The following is a 16,411-nucleotide window of genomic DNA, read 5'->3' on the forward strand; positions in this document are numbered from 1 at the left end:
TGATATGAACCCTCTGGGTGGATTCGGGATGGAGAAAATCAGGACGATGGCCCTAGATAGCTAAGATGCACATCAAAGGGATACTTTCAATGAGCCCAGACTCTTGCATCTTCCCATACACATAAAAGTGCTAAAATCACTAACTTGTGATGCTTGGATTTTGTGATTAGCATAATCTTTTGATGTTCAACTACATATTTTTTCAGCAAAAATTCCCATGTGTCCTGGCTCCTCCTTTATCTCTTCAGAACAGACCCTTGGAGTTCACTGAGAGGCTGCTTCCTGGGCTACAGTCCTCAAAAACATGCCAAATGAAACATAATTGCAACTTCTAGACTGTGCATTTTCTTAGTTGACATATCTAAAGTCACCTGAAACATATACAAGGTCAGCTGTCTGGGTTTCTCTTCCTCAGTGTTCAGTCTCTGAGGAGGAGGAGGAGCCGCCAGGTACCCATTTGGGCTCTTCTTCATTAACATCCTGTCTTCCTGTGACTCACCAGTCCTTGTAAAATCTACACCATGTTGGCAGCCTACCCCTCTATATAGCCACAGGAATTTTATTCTTCTTGTGTCAATTCATCATTTAATTCTGAAGCTGTCATTCGGGTGTACCTGTCCTGACTCTGGCTCTGTGTAGGTGCAGGGTTGGACCCTGGGATGCAATTCCAGGGTGACTGTGGCTCTGGCTCCCAGGAGCTCCCCACTGCGGAGAGCAAGGGGAGCAGGGGGCACGGTGACAGGCAGCTCTGCGGGAGACAGGAGCAGCCAGGAGGAACGCTTAATTATAGGTGTCAGCCGTCCAGGCTGGGTTTGAAATTCATGAGTCTCAGCCTAGTTTGTTGTTGGTTCAGTGAATGCACCTATCTTGGGCTGGGTTGTACTAATGTTTACTGGAAGAAAAAAAAAAAAAGCACAACCCAGAAGTTGAGAATGATGTTTTATTTGATGGACAAAACTGAGGACTTAAGCCCAGGAATCAGCCTCTCAGGGTAATCTGAGGGACTGCTCAGAGGAGGTAAGGGAGGAACCAGGATATATAGGAACTTTTGCAACAGAGACAAGGGGGTCAGAACATCAAAAGATTACTGTTAATTAAGGAAAACCAGACATCTCAAGTTAAGGAATTTAGCACTTTTCTGTTTGTGGGAAGTGCAGGGTCTGGGCTCCCTGAAATCATTCCTTTGAGCTATGCCTTAGCTACCTGGGGCCAGTGTCCTGGGCTTTCTCAACCTGAGTCTCCTCTGGGTCCATCTTTGGGGGTGGGGTGGGGTGGCAGTCATGGATGAGGGCTAGATGGTTGGCTTCCTGTCTCCATGCTGTGTTCCCCTAAGGCTCACATCTGGTGGCTGTAATGTGATGGCTTGAAGGCTGCAGTACCCTTTGTGTAGTGATATGGCAGCCACACCATTTTACTCACATTGGTAATTAGGACAAAGCTGGGGATTCAACACAGACTCCCTTTTGGGAGATTTGATTTGGGCCCATAACAGGGGGAGACCTCCTTGTCTTTCAGCCCCTCCACTGGCACCTCGGGGCCTGGGCTGGGCCTGAGACTAACTGTTCTGACACTGTGTGTCAGTCACAGTGAAGGTGCCTGTGTTAATGGGGTCCAGGTGATGTGAACAGCAGCCACCCCCCACCAGGACCCCCCTGCTCTGAAGTCAGAAGGACACAGAAAAGCTCAGCTCAGCAGTGCCCATCAGCTGCCTGCTTGCACAGCTGTTCTTCAGCAAGAAAACATTATATGATGTGTCCATTCTGAAATTAGCCATTTTTACCCTGAGGGTCCTTGAATAATGGCCAGGCCAGATCAACGGATGTATCAGTAATTAGTTATGAGTCATGTGACTTGGACTAATGGTCTAAATCTCATTTTCATATTTATAAAACTCTGCATGCTTCATATTTCTTCCAAAGTACCATATAAATAAGAAAGTTACATATTATATTTAGATTAGTTAGTCAAGATTAAAATCTATTTTCTCTATTCCTTACTTTCTAATGAAGGTTTATTTGACACTGAATAACTGTGGTGACCAGAATCTGCTTTTGTATGTCATGGTTCTCTTTAGTGACTTATATTTTAGTTCATCAAATTCTCGCATGTGGTATTTTTTTCTCAAGTCTCTTAGTGGTTCTTGGGCTACAAATCTATAATATTAAAGTAAGTGTTCCATGAAAATGAAAAAGATAACAACTACACGTTGAAAACTTATGAGACCACAGCTACAGTAGATTTGAAAGGGAAATTTATGGAAGTAAAACTTACACTTGAAAAGAGGAAAATTCTCAAATTGATAATATAAGCCATCAACTCAAGAAACTAGAAAAGAAAAGTAAACTAACTAAAAATAGTAGAATAAAATAGTAAAGAGAAGAACTAAAAGATAGCAAAACCAACATCAGTTTTGAAAATTAATGAAATAAAAAGCTGGTTTTCTAAGATCAATAAAACTGATAAACACCTAGCAAGACATAGGGGGAAAAAAATACAGAAGATGCAAACTACTAAGATTAGGAATAAAACAGGAGATGTTATAGATCTCACAGAAATTAAAAGGATAATAAAGGAGTACTAACAACAGTTCTGCACACATACATTTAACAGTTTAGAAGTTGTGAACCAACTCCTTGAAAAATAGGAGCTACCTCAACTTACTCAATATGATACAGATAATCTGTATGAAGGGTGATTCCCTAGTGGCTCAGATGGTAAAGAATCTGCCTGCAACACAGGAGACCCAGATTCAATCTCTGGGTTGGGAAGATCCCCTGGAGAAGGGAATGGCTACCCAACTCCAGTGTTCTTGCCTGGAGAATCCCATGGACAGAGGAGCCTGGTGGGCTACAGTCCATGGGGTTGCAAAGAGCAACACTATTGAGCAATTAATTTTTTAATCTGTGTAAAAGCTATTAAAGAACTTGAATTCATAATTTTAAAACTCCCCTCAAAACTCCAGGTCCTACTGTTTTCACTGGAGAAAAATACCAAACATTTAAAGAATTAATATCACTTTTATCATGCCTTCCAGCAATAGAAGAGGAGGAAATAATTCCCATCTCATTCTATGAAGTCAGTATTATCCTGATACCAAAACTCAACAAAAACAATATTTTTTAAAAGTACAAATCAGTATCTTTAATGAATATGTGCTAACACAATGTCTCATCAAAATATCCAGCAAGTCAAATGAATTTTATGCTATGACCACGTGGGATTGTTTTCTCCAGGAATGCAAAGTGGGCTCAAAAATCAATCTATAGGATTTCCGGTCACCTTTTCTTCCTAAACACAAGTAAGAAGCTCAACAAACTGAAACATCAGTAATATTTTTTAGGTCCATCAGAAAAGTAAGATCACAAAGCAAACTGAATCTCCCTAAAATTGCAGACATATAGAGACAGAAATACAGTGTCACAACTCAGCAGAGCAGAGACCTCCATGGGAATCAGCACCCGGTAGGGAAACATAACTTGTACTTGATGAAAACCTAACCTGGGTTTTCGACTCTGAGTTTAAGGTGATGAAACAGCTCTGTCCTCGTTCTGGTGGTGGTCACACGGAGCTACACCTGTGATAAATGACAGAGATGTGTACACACCCACTGTACCCCATTCAGCTCCTTTGGTGTATGTGTGTGAGTACATCTATCTATCTATCTATACATATACAGGGCTCCCTGCATAGCTCAGTCAGTAAAGAATCCACCTGCAGTGCAGGAGACCTGATTCCAACTTCTGGTTGGGAAGTTCCCTGGAGAAGGAAATGGAAACCCACTCCAGTATTCTTGCCGGGAAATCCCATGGACAGAGGAGTCTGGCCAGGTACAGAACAAGGGTTGCAAGAGTCGGACAAGACTTAGTGACTAAAGCACCACCATATATGCATACATATATATATATATAAATATATATTTTATATAGACTTATATAGAGATATATACAGAAAAATATAAATATCTATATAAATCTATATATATATCTCTATATATAAATCTAAATATAAATCTATATTTATATATCTACATAAATCTATCTGAGCCACCAGGGAAGCCCATAAAATATATGTATAAGCCTATATAAAATATATGCATATATAAATTATATATACATATATATAAAGTTTATTTTGTAAATTCTTCAGGGGTCAACATTTATATAGCCTAACGCTGTGTCACTGATAATGACCACACAGAGACAAAAGTTAAGTGACTTTTGAACAAAATGCACAAAGTTGGAACACAAATCCTCTCCTCTTCAGTCAATCTTGCCATGTTGGACAAAGCCGTCCTAAGTGGTGTGCACAGCAACACAGATGGTTCTACAAGGTGTTGGGAAGGGGGTATAGGACATAATCCACATGAAACAATGGTCAAAATTGTACAAATTATGTCATAATAAAATTTTACCAGGAATAATTACTCTTTTTAAATTGCAGGCCTGGGAGATAAATCTCTGATGGTCCAGATGTGTGTAGCACTTTGCCCCGAATTTTATCCAGAGTTGATCTCAGTGAGGCTGAGAATCAGGGTTTCTTCTCACTATTCATCAATCAATAGGGAGATGACGTTACATATAAGTATTTTGAAAGCTTATAGAGCAAAGACTTTCTTATATGAGACAGTGTGAGTTGCTACATTCCCCTTCTCAGATCATGTGTTTAAATTACTTTTTTTTGGCCTCACCATTGGGCTTACAGGATCTCAGTTCCCTGACCAGGGACTGAACTCAGGCCCATGGCAGTGAACATGCCGGCTCTTAACCACTGGACTGCCAGGGAATTCCCCTAATTTTCCTTTTTGAACACTTGGTATTTATGTGGGATTTTGCTTTTCCTCATGAGTACAGATTTTACTAGAAGGCTATCAGCAGTTTCTTGTGAGCCTGGCTCTACCATATCTCTTCCTTGCCTGAAACAAATGATAACAAACACACTCCACATTTAAGCATTTTCTATACATGACGGGGTGAGGGGGCAGTCTCCAAGTCCCCACTGACCACGTGTGTTGGGGGACACAGGGCTGCTGCCTCACATGAGCTCTGTGTACAGATGTGGAGTGACCCCCCAAGACAAATCAGAAATGAAAAACCTAAACACACAGTTAGGAGAATGTTATCTTTTGTGAAAGAAAGATGAATAATTTGTTTACTCTTTTAAAAAAGTTACACTAGGGGATAAATTAGAACTAGTAAAAGTGGTTACTGCAGTGGCTGGGGTGGCAGGTGGCAGAGAAGGAAGGAAGATTGGAGGGGAGGATACAGTGAAACAGATGAACCTCACTCCACACATCACTGTCCCTGGGACCACACAGAGAAGACAGAGCGACTTGTGAATAAAATACATTGACTGTAAGAACTATAAAAATTTTTTTTCTTTACTAGGAATAACACTTATGGTGTCATTTTAAAACATTTATGTAACTGTGTAAGAGAGAAAATAGATGAATCTGTTAATTATTATTATTATTATTATTTTGGCTATGTGGCATGTGAGATCTTAGTTCTCTGACCAGGGATTGAACCAGCGTTTCCCTGCAGTGGAAGTGGGAGTCTTAACCACTGGACTGCCAGGAAAGTCCCAACATGTTTATAGTTTAATAAAGAGTCTCAGTGCAAGAGAAGGTAGATAATTTAAAATCTAAGTAGAATTAAGCAAAGAGTTAATGGGATCACTCAAATAAATATGTTAAAGTTGAACTGTTTCATTGTAAGAGAAAAGATATACATATATAAAACCTAAGAAAGGATTTTGAATTCTAATAATGTAAACTCACAATTTAAAACCTGTGTGTGTGTGTTCCTTCCTACCTGTGCCCACTGAGAGGGGCTGGGAGCAGTGTCACCTCAGTAGTATCAGGCACTTGCAATAATCAGGTCTCAGATCCTCAATATTCCTTTCTACCAAAGGACTCCAGGCCCCTCAGAGAAGAGGCTGATTCCAGAGGAGCCGAGGTGAGCTGAAACGTGTTGTTGGTGAAGACATGGAGAAGACTGAGAGCAGCTGATGGAGTTAGTCAAAGGACCTGGGAGCAGAGCAGCCTGACGTTCTGGCCTCTCTCACCAGCTGAATTTGGGATAATTGAATATAAAGACTGCAGTGGTTGCAAATCATTGACAAAGAAAGATCCAGAGTCCTACAGTGACTGCAGCCACTGAAGCATGTGTACTCTGCTTAGAATTATTCTGACTAGAATTATAAAATGGCCAGTTTTTATCCTGGAGTTTTAGTGAAGTAATTTATCTTTTTTAATTTTGTAATTTTTTTGATGACTTTAAAAGTGTCACTGAACGTGCTTTGGTGTGAGCACATTGTCAGAGACTTTAGAAGCAAAGGAAGGGAGAATGAGCATGAGCGTTCCAGGCTGAATTTCTTCAGGCTGCAGTGAGGACCCGAGTCTTCATTTTAGATGGTTTGGAGTCTGCACAGTTGTTCCCCTCTGAGTTGGGGGTGTGAACTGTAACATAGAAACCATTTGCTCCAATGGAAATAATTCACACTGGAAATCTCCCTGATACCCATCTTTCTGTGTCCTGGATTTTACATGGAGTAAAATGCACGTGGCACCTCTGTTAGTAGAGAAGCTTGTGAGTCAGAAGTCCTGGGGGTGGGAGGAGCAATAAGGGTTTCTAGAGTCGTCTGCATGGCTGTTCCATCCACCGACTTTTGAAACCTGCTCTAAGAGATGTGGTGGTAACACTGAGTTTAGCTCAGTTTGAGCAATATGCTTGTTTCTGCTGTCTCTCCTAATAAGCCTTTTTCTTTGAAAGTCCCAGTTAATCAAGTTTTTCTGTGATGACTTGGAATTAATTCAATCAAGCGATTGCAGATTTGGCCCCAGAACGGAATAACCTGTCAATGAAAATCCCAGGATTGTCACTCATAAAACTTTTCAACAACATGGCTTGCATTTCAGGAAAAAAGTGGGAGCAGTCCTAGGCTGAAACGGTAACTTTTTCACTGTCCTTCCTGAAAGAGAGTGGATAAAACCTGTAGGGGAGAGCAAAGTCCCCGGTTAAATCTGTGGTATACTTATGCACACGTGTCATACATCAGTACAGCCTGTTTCTTCTTTTCAGGCCCAAACTGCTTTGCGGAGACCGCTGTCATCCCTGCCGGGAGAGAGGTGAAGACGGACGAGTGCACCATCTGTCACTGCACCTACGAGGAGGGGACGTGGCGCATCGAGCGCCAGGCCATGTGCACCAGACACGAGTGCAGGCAGATGTAGGGCCGGCTGCCCGCGCCTCGGCGTCTGCGGGAGCCCTGCCCCGGCCGGGACTTCTGGGCGACTCTGGGAGGCACCGGCCAAACACATAAGACTTTCGATGAGGAATCGTGAAAACTGTTGGTCCTTTTGCTTTCTATCACAAAGACTGCAAGAGAAAGAACTGGACGTATTTCAAAACATCCACAAGAACTTTGGGCAAAAAAAAAAAAAAAAAAAAAATTCCGTCTCTAAATAAATGTGCTATTTTCACAGTAAGTACACTGAAGTCCACTATTATATATGAAATGTATTTCTATAATCCCTCTATTAGAGAGCTTCTATACATGTTTTCTATAGATACAGATTAAAAATGCTGTGTTGTCAACTGTCCGAGCTGTGTACCTGCGTTTCTTTTTCAGTCCTGATTCCATCACAGGAGTTTATTTGCAGTCGCTGATTTTCCTTCGAATCTTGAGAATATTGCACCCGTGAATGGATCATGAGATAAGAGAATGGATTTTTCCTGAGATCCTGTCCCAAATTCTTTTTAACTTTTTATTTTACACTGGAGTGTAGCTGATTAACAATGTTGTGAGAGTTTCAGATGGGATTCTGTTTCATTACAGAGATGTATGTAGTGTTGATCCTTACATGAAAGTGAAAGTGAAGTCACTCAGTTTTGTCTGACTCTTTGTGACCCATGAATTGTAGCCACAGAATTTTCCAGACAAGAGTACTGGAGTGGGTGGCCATTTCCTTCTCCAGGGGATCTTCCTGCCCCAGGGATCAAACCCAGGTCTCCCGCATTGCAGGCAGAGGCTTTACCTCTGAGCCACCAGGGAAAGGATCCGGTCTAATTCACACAAATATTAATACTTCCTTCTTGTAACTTTCTGCTTTTATTATCTCCATGCTCAGTCATTTGGGAGATGCAGCTACAAAGGTAACCAATACACCATTTTTCTCTTCATTCAAAGCCCCCACACCGTGGGCCATGGGTAGATGCACACCAATATGTCGTTTCACATAGTTCACTTCTTCTAAGCGTGACTTTACATAATGTCATACACTGAGGAACAGAATATGCTGGACAATCTGCATTATTGGTGCCTCATGCTGAAGAAAGCAAATAGGGGACCTTTGTTTCTCAGAGGAGCGGTAAGGGAAACTGAACCCCCGAACAAGTCTACGCCTTCAATCTACACGCAGTACAGACAAACCAGCTAGTCCACGGACTCGTGGGGCTGATCCTTTCTCCTCCACGACTGGCGTAGTCCAGTCCTCAATGAGAGCCCTGTGTTCATCACTCCGCAAGAGCCAAGTGAGAAAGTTCTGCTGAATATGTTAAAATAGCACTGAAGGTCACGTGCAGTGTTCCTGGAGTTACGTGTCCTTCCAAATTGACTCCATTTCTCTTCATGTGGATAAAAGAAGCCACTGCCAGTCCCCGCTGGTCTGATCAGTGTGTGTTAGAGAATACTTCTGCCCTTACCAATCACATCAACACTTGGCACACTGATGAAAAAGGTAGCCAGAGATTAATTGGTTTATGGAGAAAAGGGAGAATTACGGTCACTCTTTGACATCTTTAAAGCTTTTTGTCCCATACATTTATTCCAAAATTTAAGTTAAGCATCCATTAAGTACAAATTAATTGTGACCACAAAAAAGGAATAAATCATGGTTTCCTACCTTAATGGACTTTTGCCTCTGGTGTAGCATGAATAAGGAACGAATGTGTGCTGTGGTGGGAGCTGTGCTAGAGGTCAGCAGAGGCAGTTGGAGAGGCTTCATTCCATACAAAGAAATCATTCAGTCATTCAAGTATGAATAATAGTCAAGGAAATTTGATACTTTTGTCATCACTAAAAAATTGACCCATGTGAACCTTAGTAACCTGCAAAGCCACTGCTAACTGAATCCTCTGGAAATTTACAAACGCTTATATTTCATTTTTATCTTGGGCCTGATGGGTTCTGCACACTGCTTTTCATGAAAATTCTCAGGGGAAGTGCTACCTAGACAATCTCAGGTATGATCAGCTTTCCAAAATTTAATTTTTGGCGTTAAAGTCTACTAGACATCAGCCATCTCTCCATCGTCCCAGGGAAACATTTTATGGGACAAGGTTATACAAAGGTATGATTCTGCGAACAGCCCAGCCCCCTGGGGAAGTAGGGTTGTCTCAGCACACAGGAAGCCCCTCCACTCCCCAGGGGACGTGTTGCCACTAGAGACCCCACCTAGGCGGCCCAGAGTCCCCCGGCTTCCCTTGGTGAAGTCATCCCTCCCCGGGGGCAGTGAGCTCAGTGAGGACTTCAGGTAACCTGCTGCCGTGTTGCGCAGAGACAGTGCACCTGATGTCATCCTGGGACACTGTCTGAAGTCGTGTGGCCCACCCTGGTCCCAGGAGTGTTTCTCAGAGTCGGAGTCCTGGGGCGGTTATCTCAATAAGCTAACCCCCCTCCTCTTTCCACATAAGGATGATGTAGCACCAAACACAGGGCAGGTCACGGATTAATGACACAGCACAGACTCAGTACAGAATGTTACTACGTGTACTGTTGCCCAAGAGAAACACATGATGCTCGGGTTCTTTATTTCATGGTGTTAATTTAGACTTTCACATCCATAACATACCTTGGGGGAGATTTGGTTTCCACCTATCTTCTCCATAGAACACTTTCCTGAGATTTCTAACGATGAAACTGCTCTATTCAATAAATGTAGTGACCTCAAAACCTGCATTATAAATAGGGGACAGATTAAAGTTACTGATTCCAAAATATGATGGTTTTGACATAGCACTGAGGAAGGAGCCTCAAAATTCAAGAGCAGAAGTGGTGCGTGCCAAGTCGCTTCATTCATATCTGACTCTTTGTGACCCCATGGATGGTAGCCCGCCAGGCTCCTCTGTCTGTGGTATTCTCCAGGCAAGAATACTGGAGTGGGTTGCTGCGCACTCCTCCAGGGGATCTTCCTGACCCGGGAATGGAACCCGTGTCTCTTATGTCTCCTGCGCTGGCAGGTGGGTTCTTACCACCACGCCACCTGGGAAGCCCACAGAAGTGGGGGAAGAACTACAATTTTTAAATACAAATAGGTCTGCTCCAGGAATACCTAATAAATATTGTTGAATGACTGATTCAAGTGAAAAAAAAAGGAACTCATGCTTACCAATGTATTACATTAATTCATTTCAAATTATTCAAACTACATATCTGAAAACATGAAGGTACTTGTGTAACAGTAGAGTGATTCTGGAACTTTCTAACCTGACCTTTTAGATTTTCAAGTTAGAGTCATTCTTTCGGTTATAGGCTCTTTCTTCGTTGGATGGATCCATCAGTACTTGGACACTACACAGAAGCCCTGGGGAGTTACCAAAGCTCTTATTTCACTATTGCACACAACAGACATTAGCTGTACCCTTGGTGATGTACCAAGCCTGCAGTTCAGATGGAGAGGTGAGCATGTGCTTGCCTTCAAGGAGTTATATGCTTTGAAACTCATTTGCATTTGATTACTTCCTTTTTAATCTTTTCATACCTTCCATGCCTTCATCTCTGGTGTGCAGGAAAACATATTAAAGGACAAATTCTCAACATTTAAAAATTTTTCCCATCATGAATGTTTAATAAACTCTTCTCTTCACTCCCCCAATGTTGTGTTGTGTATCTATAGTGTTAAAAAAGAAGTCCAAAATTTTTCAGAGAATTCAGATGTTTTTGATTATTTTGTTTTGCTTTTAAGCATTGAAATGGATTTTGTAATGTGTCCATTAGTTGAAACATGCAAATACAGTTTCTAACAAGCATTATTGAAAACTACATCAATTATTTTAAATATAGATTATTGAAACAGTGAAAACAAAAGCATAGACACAAGCCAAATTAGTTAAATAGTAACAACTAACTCTATTTGCTTTAATAGGCAAGAGATCATCGGCTTTTTGTTTTCAGATGTCTCCCCACTGACACACGGGGCAGTTCCAGCATCCCTTTAGTGCTGTGCTGTGCTGAGTCGCTTCAGTCGTATCCGACTCTTTGCAGCCCCACAAACTACAGCCCACCAGGCTGCTCTGTCCACCGAATTCTCCAGGCAAGCATACTGGAGTGGGTCGCCATATCCTTCTCCAGGAGATCTTCCTGACCCAGGAATTGAACCTGAGTCTCTTGTGTCTCCTGCGTTGCAGCAGATTCTTCCCCCACTTGCCCCGTTAGTGGCACCACTGATTACAGCACATGGTTTCTCTGGCCAGTGTAATTTGGAACATAATGCTCTCACTAGATGCCCACTCACTAGCACTCTAATGGCTGATGCAGTCATTTTCCCTGAATAATCTGGTTTACAGCGAGCAATACACATATTCTAGAAAAAAATGCATTTTTATGGTTCGTCTTTTCACATTGCAACTGCCACTCCTCACTGTTCCATGCTCCTCACTGCAAATCAACCTCCCAGTCTACTTTATTTTCCTAAACATAGATTTCCATTTTGACTGAATTCTCCCAACTGCACACAGAACTGCCAGACTCCTCAGCATGGCAGACTAGCATCTTCACAAATAGGTCCAGGTCCACACTCCGACCCAGCCACTGGCTCATAGCACTTAGGCCCTGGGGGCCTCAGACAGTGCTCTGAGGATGTCTCAACCTCCCACCCCTGCCTTTTCAGTGCTGGGAGAGTGGAGCCACTTTTCAGGATGAACCTTAAGGGTCATTACTTGTGAGGAGCCTTCCTTCGTCCAGATTCTATGGTCATTCTATGCCCCACCATACTATTCACTTGGTATCTTATTTTAGCATGCTTTACTTTCTAAAATTAAATTATTGTTGATTTACAATGTTATGTTAATCCTGCTGTACAGCTAAGTGATTTAACTGTACATATAAGCACATTCTTTTTTGTATTCCGTTGTGGTTTATCACAGGATACTGAATACCGTTCCCTGTGCTGTACAGCAGGACTTTGTTGTCTATCCATTCTCTATATAATAGTTTGCATCTGCTGACCTCACACTCCCTATCCATCCCTCCCCCACCCCGCCCTCTCTCGGCAGCCACAAGTCTGTTCTCTATGTCTGTGAATCTATTTCTGTTTCATTGATAAGTTCTTCTGTGTAATATTTTGGATTCCACATATAAGTGATATCACATATTCATCTTTATCTTACTTCATTTAGTACAATCATATCTAGCTGTATCCATACTGCTGGAAGTGGCATTATTTTGTTTTCTAAGGCTGAGTAATACTCTATTGTATATATACCACATCTTCTTTATCCATTCCTCTGTCAATGAACATTTAGTTTGCTTCTGTGTCTTGGCTATTGTGAATAGTGTATTTAAGCATGATTTCAAAATCATATCATACTTTGCCTTATGGTTCATTTTATTTTTACTCTGTTCTTTAAAAGCTCTTTGATTCAGGCTATTAGCCAATCCCTACTGTTGCAGAGTTTAGGTTCAGCAGCCATAAGACAGTCATTGGCCATTTCTGATGTAAGTCAGGGAAGTTTAGTGAAGTGAAAGTCGCTCAGTTGTGTCCAACTCTTTCTAACCCCATGAACTGTAACACGCCAGGTTCTGCCCATGAGATTCTCCAGGCAAGAATACTGGAGAAGGTAGTCTTTCCCTCCTCCAGGGAATATTTTGGTGTAAACTTTCTGATGCTGAACATAACTATTTCTTATACTGAGGAGACACTGGTACTCACTGATGATAAAGCAAGTCTACAGTTTTGGTATTTATTTCCTGTTTTTGGAATGTAAATCTCTTATTTTAGACCTTCTTACACAGTTGTGAGTGCTCCTGCACATTTGAACTTTTTACATGATTAAACCACTCGATAGTATCTAATGAATCAATGAATCAATGAACTGAGTTATCAGTACAGAAAAGTTTCCATTCAGTTCAGTTCAGTTCAGTTGCTCAGTCATGTGTGACTCTTTGAAACCCCATGGACTGCAGCAGCCAGGCCTCCCCGTCCACTGCCAACTCCTGGAGTTTACTCAAACTCATGTCCATTGAGTCAGTGATGCCATCCAACTATCTTATCCTCTGTCGTCCCCTTCTCCTCCCACCTTCAATCTTTCCCAGTATCAGGGTCTTTTCAAATGAGTCAGTTCTTCACATCAGGTGGCCAAAGTATTGGAGTTTCAGCTTCAACATCAGTCCTTCCAATAAATATTCAGGATTGATTTCCTTCAGGATGTACTGGTTGGATCTCCTTGCAGGCCAAGGGACTCTCAAGTCTTCTCCAACACAACTGTTCAAAAGCATTAATTCTTTGGCCCTAAGCTTTCTTTATAGTCCAACTCTCACATCCATACATGACTAGTGGGAAAACCATACCTTTGACTAGATGGACCTTTGTTGGCAAAGTAATGTCTCTGCTTTTTAATATGCTGTCTAGGTTGGTCATAACTTTCCTTCCAAGGAGCAAGCGCCTTTTAATTTCATGGCTGCAATCACCATCTGCAGGGATTTTGGAGCCCAGAAAAATAAAGTCTGTCACTGTTTCCCCATTTTCCATGAAGTTATGGGACCAGATGCCATGATCTTCATTTTTTGAATGTTGAGCTTTAAGCCAACTTTTTCACTCTCCTCTTTCACTTTCATCAAGAGGCTTTTTAGTTCCTCTTCACTTTCTGCCATAAGGGTGGTGTCATCTGCATATCTGAGGTTATTGATATTTCTCCCAGCAATCTTGATTCCAGCTTGTGCTTCTTCCAGCCCAGCGTTTCTCATGATGTACTCTGCATATAAGTTAAATAAGCAGGGTGACAATATACATCCTTTCCCTATTTGGAACCAGTCTGTTGTTCCATGTCCAGTTCTTGCTGTTGCTTCCTGATCTACATACAGATTTCCACAGCCTATTGGAAAAGTGTTAAAAATTTATGGTTGTCTATATTTAGGGCTTTCCCATTGTCTCAGTATGTAAAGAATCTGCCGGCAAGTGTCAAACTTCAATCTGAATTTGTAAAGAACCTGCTGTTCTAACCTAACATAGAAATGTGGCAATTAAGTCCACATGCCTAATTTTAAAAGTAATAAATCTCATTGAACATTAAGTGACACATGACAGTCATGCCAGCTGAGAATACTCAACCGAAGTTTCACTAACATTCAGAAAACGTAAATGAAAATGTGGTCTAACTGCTTGGCACATGGGCATTTTTTGGTGTAAGGAATACATTTTATTTAATTCCTACCTGTTAGGTTCAGATAAGTACACAAAGCCTGTGGCTGCCACATGATTTAGACACAGAATCAAAAATAATCAGGATTTTTGAGCACATTATTGACAAAGTCTGATGAATAAAAAAATTTTTTAATAGTTATACCTAAGTTTTAATTCAATTTTCAGAAAATATAAACATTTCTCAATTTTACATAACATTTAATAATTAATTTACTTTTTAAAAAATCTCTTGGAAATAATTTCAGGCAAACTGTTCTTCAATATACTTTCTTAGCATATTTGTTTTCCCATTTTACTTACCTTATCAAAAGAACACAACTATTTTTCTGTATAATTTGAGGGTTTTTTTTTCTTAATAAGCATATTTTTCCTATAATTAAAGAGTGAAAATATGCAGTAATATGTATAGTTATATACATATTACATATATATACATATTACATATGTATACATATATACATATTACATATATATACATATATAGTAATATAAATAGTTAGTAAACTAACAGACTAGTTTATTTCACAGTCTGAAATAACCCATTTAGGCAATCAAGAAACACAAATTGTAAGCCAAGAATTATGCAATTTACCCAGGCAGGATTTAACGTATCTTTTTTTTTTTTTTTTTGGCAGAAAAGTAAATGTAGACTCAGAAATTAAAAAACTGACTCTAGTTTCAGCCTACTCACTCAATGATGGAACCAGATTCTACTTTATACCAGAGCCAGAGACTTGAAGTCTTATCATTTGCTTTAATAGCAGACACTCTAGTAATTAGAGAGAAATTTCCAAAATGCTCTTCTACTCTAACCCACAAACATACAGGGAATGAACAGCCACAGATTCCTCTAATTCAGCTATGGTGATTTTGACAGTTGTGAGACTGAAATTTTTTCCTCACAAAATATGACTCTCTAAAGATTCGGAGAAGGCGATGGCACCCTACTCCAATACTCTTGCCTGGAAAATCCCATGGACAGAGGAGCCCAGTAGGCTGCAGTCCACGGGGTCGCTCAGAGTCAGACAGGACTGAGCGACTTCACTTTCACTTTTCACCTTCATGCATTGGAGAAGGAAATGGCAACCCACTCCAGTATTCTTGCCTGGAGAATCCCAGGGACAGGGGAGCCTGGTGGGCTGCTGTCTATGGGGTCGCACAGAGTCAGACACGACTGAAGTGACTTAGCAGTCTAAAGATTTGTCATATGATTTTTACTTCTAACCAAACTGTACCAGCATCCCTTGTTAAGAATGTTCAGTAATCAGTGGTGTTTTATATCTTGTTTAGGTATGGTTCTTGCATTGAAATGTATAAAATGTGACCAAATATTAGGACTCATCTTCCTGAAACTAAGCCAGTTTTATGATATGCAGCACAACAGACATTTCAGATTCTTTCATCTGATTTCTTCCTTTTGTCAACTCTGCTGTATCAATGCGGGGATGGTGGATGACTTGTCTATATTTCAGTGTTGGGACTGAAGCCACATCTGTCTGGTCCATTTCTCTGCATGGGTCGTAGTCAGGGCTGGAATGGGTGGTTCCACCTTCATCAAATTTTCCAGGGCAGCATCTACTGACCTTCCTTAACCACTGAAGTCATATTACAGATATTTTTTGAGTGTATCCTGTATGATGAGTATGGTTTAGGCCTGGAAGACCAAAAAATACCTGGCCTTTTGGCCCAGGGAGCTCTTGTTTAGGACACCGACTCTTTGTGATTCCATGGACTGTAGCCTGCCAGACTCTGTTGTCAATGGGATTTCCCAGGAAAGAATACTGGAATGGTTGCCATTCCCTTCTCCAGGGTATCTTCCTGACCCAGGCATCAAACCCGGGTCTCCCATATAGCAGGCAGATTCTTTACTGTCTGGGCCTTAGGTCAGTAAAAACAGCTCTGGCATCACATTCCACTTTGAACTTTTGCACTAAAGTCATAAATTTGCATCAGTACCACCATTTAAAATTTAAAAACCTCACGATCTCCTGA

The 16,411-nt window shown here is 41.1% G+C and overlaps 1 protein-coding gene across 1 annotated transcript in view; it reads left to right on the forward strand.

The window, feature by feature from the left end:
- The window catches only part of VWC2 (von Willebrand factor C domain containing 2), a 137,555-nt gene extending 130,042 nt beyond the window's left edge, over positions 1 to 7,513 (forward strand). Inside the window, exon 3 of the mRNA XM_005900732.3 lies at positions 7,080 to 7,513. Coding sequence (XP_005900794.2) covers positions 7,080 to 7,231 — 152 coding nt within the window. The 3' untranslated portion in view covers positions 7,232 to 7,513. The remainder of the gene's footprint in view (positions 1 to 7,079) is intronic.
- Positions 7,514 to 16,411: the final 8,898 nt, after the last annotated feature.

This window comes from Bos mutus, chromosome 4 (assembly GCF_027580195.1).
Source record: "Bos mutus isolate GX-2022 chromosome 4, NWIPB_WYAK_1.1, whole genome shotgun sequence".
NCBI lineage: Eukaryota > Metazoa > Chordata > Mammalia > Artiodactyla > Bovidae > Bos > Bos mutus.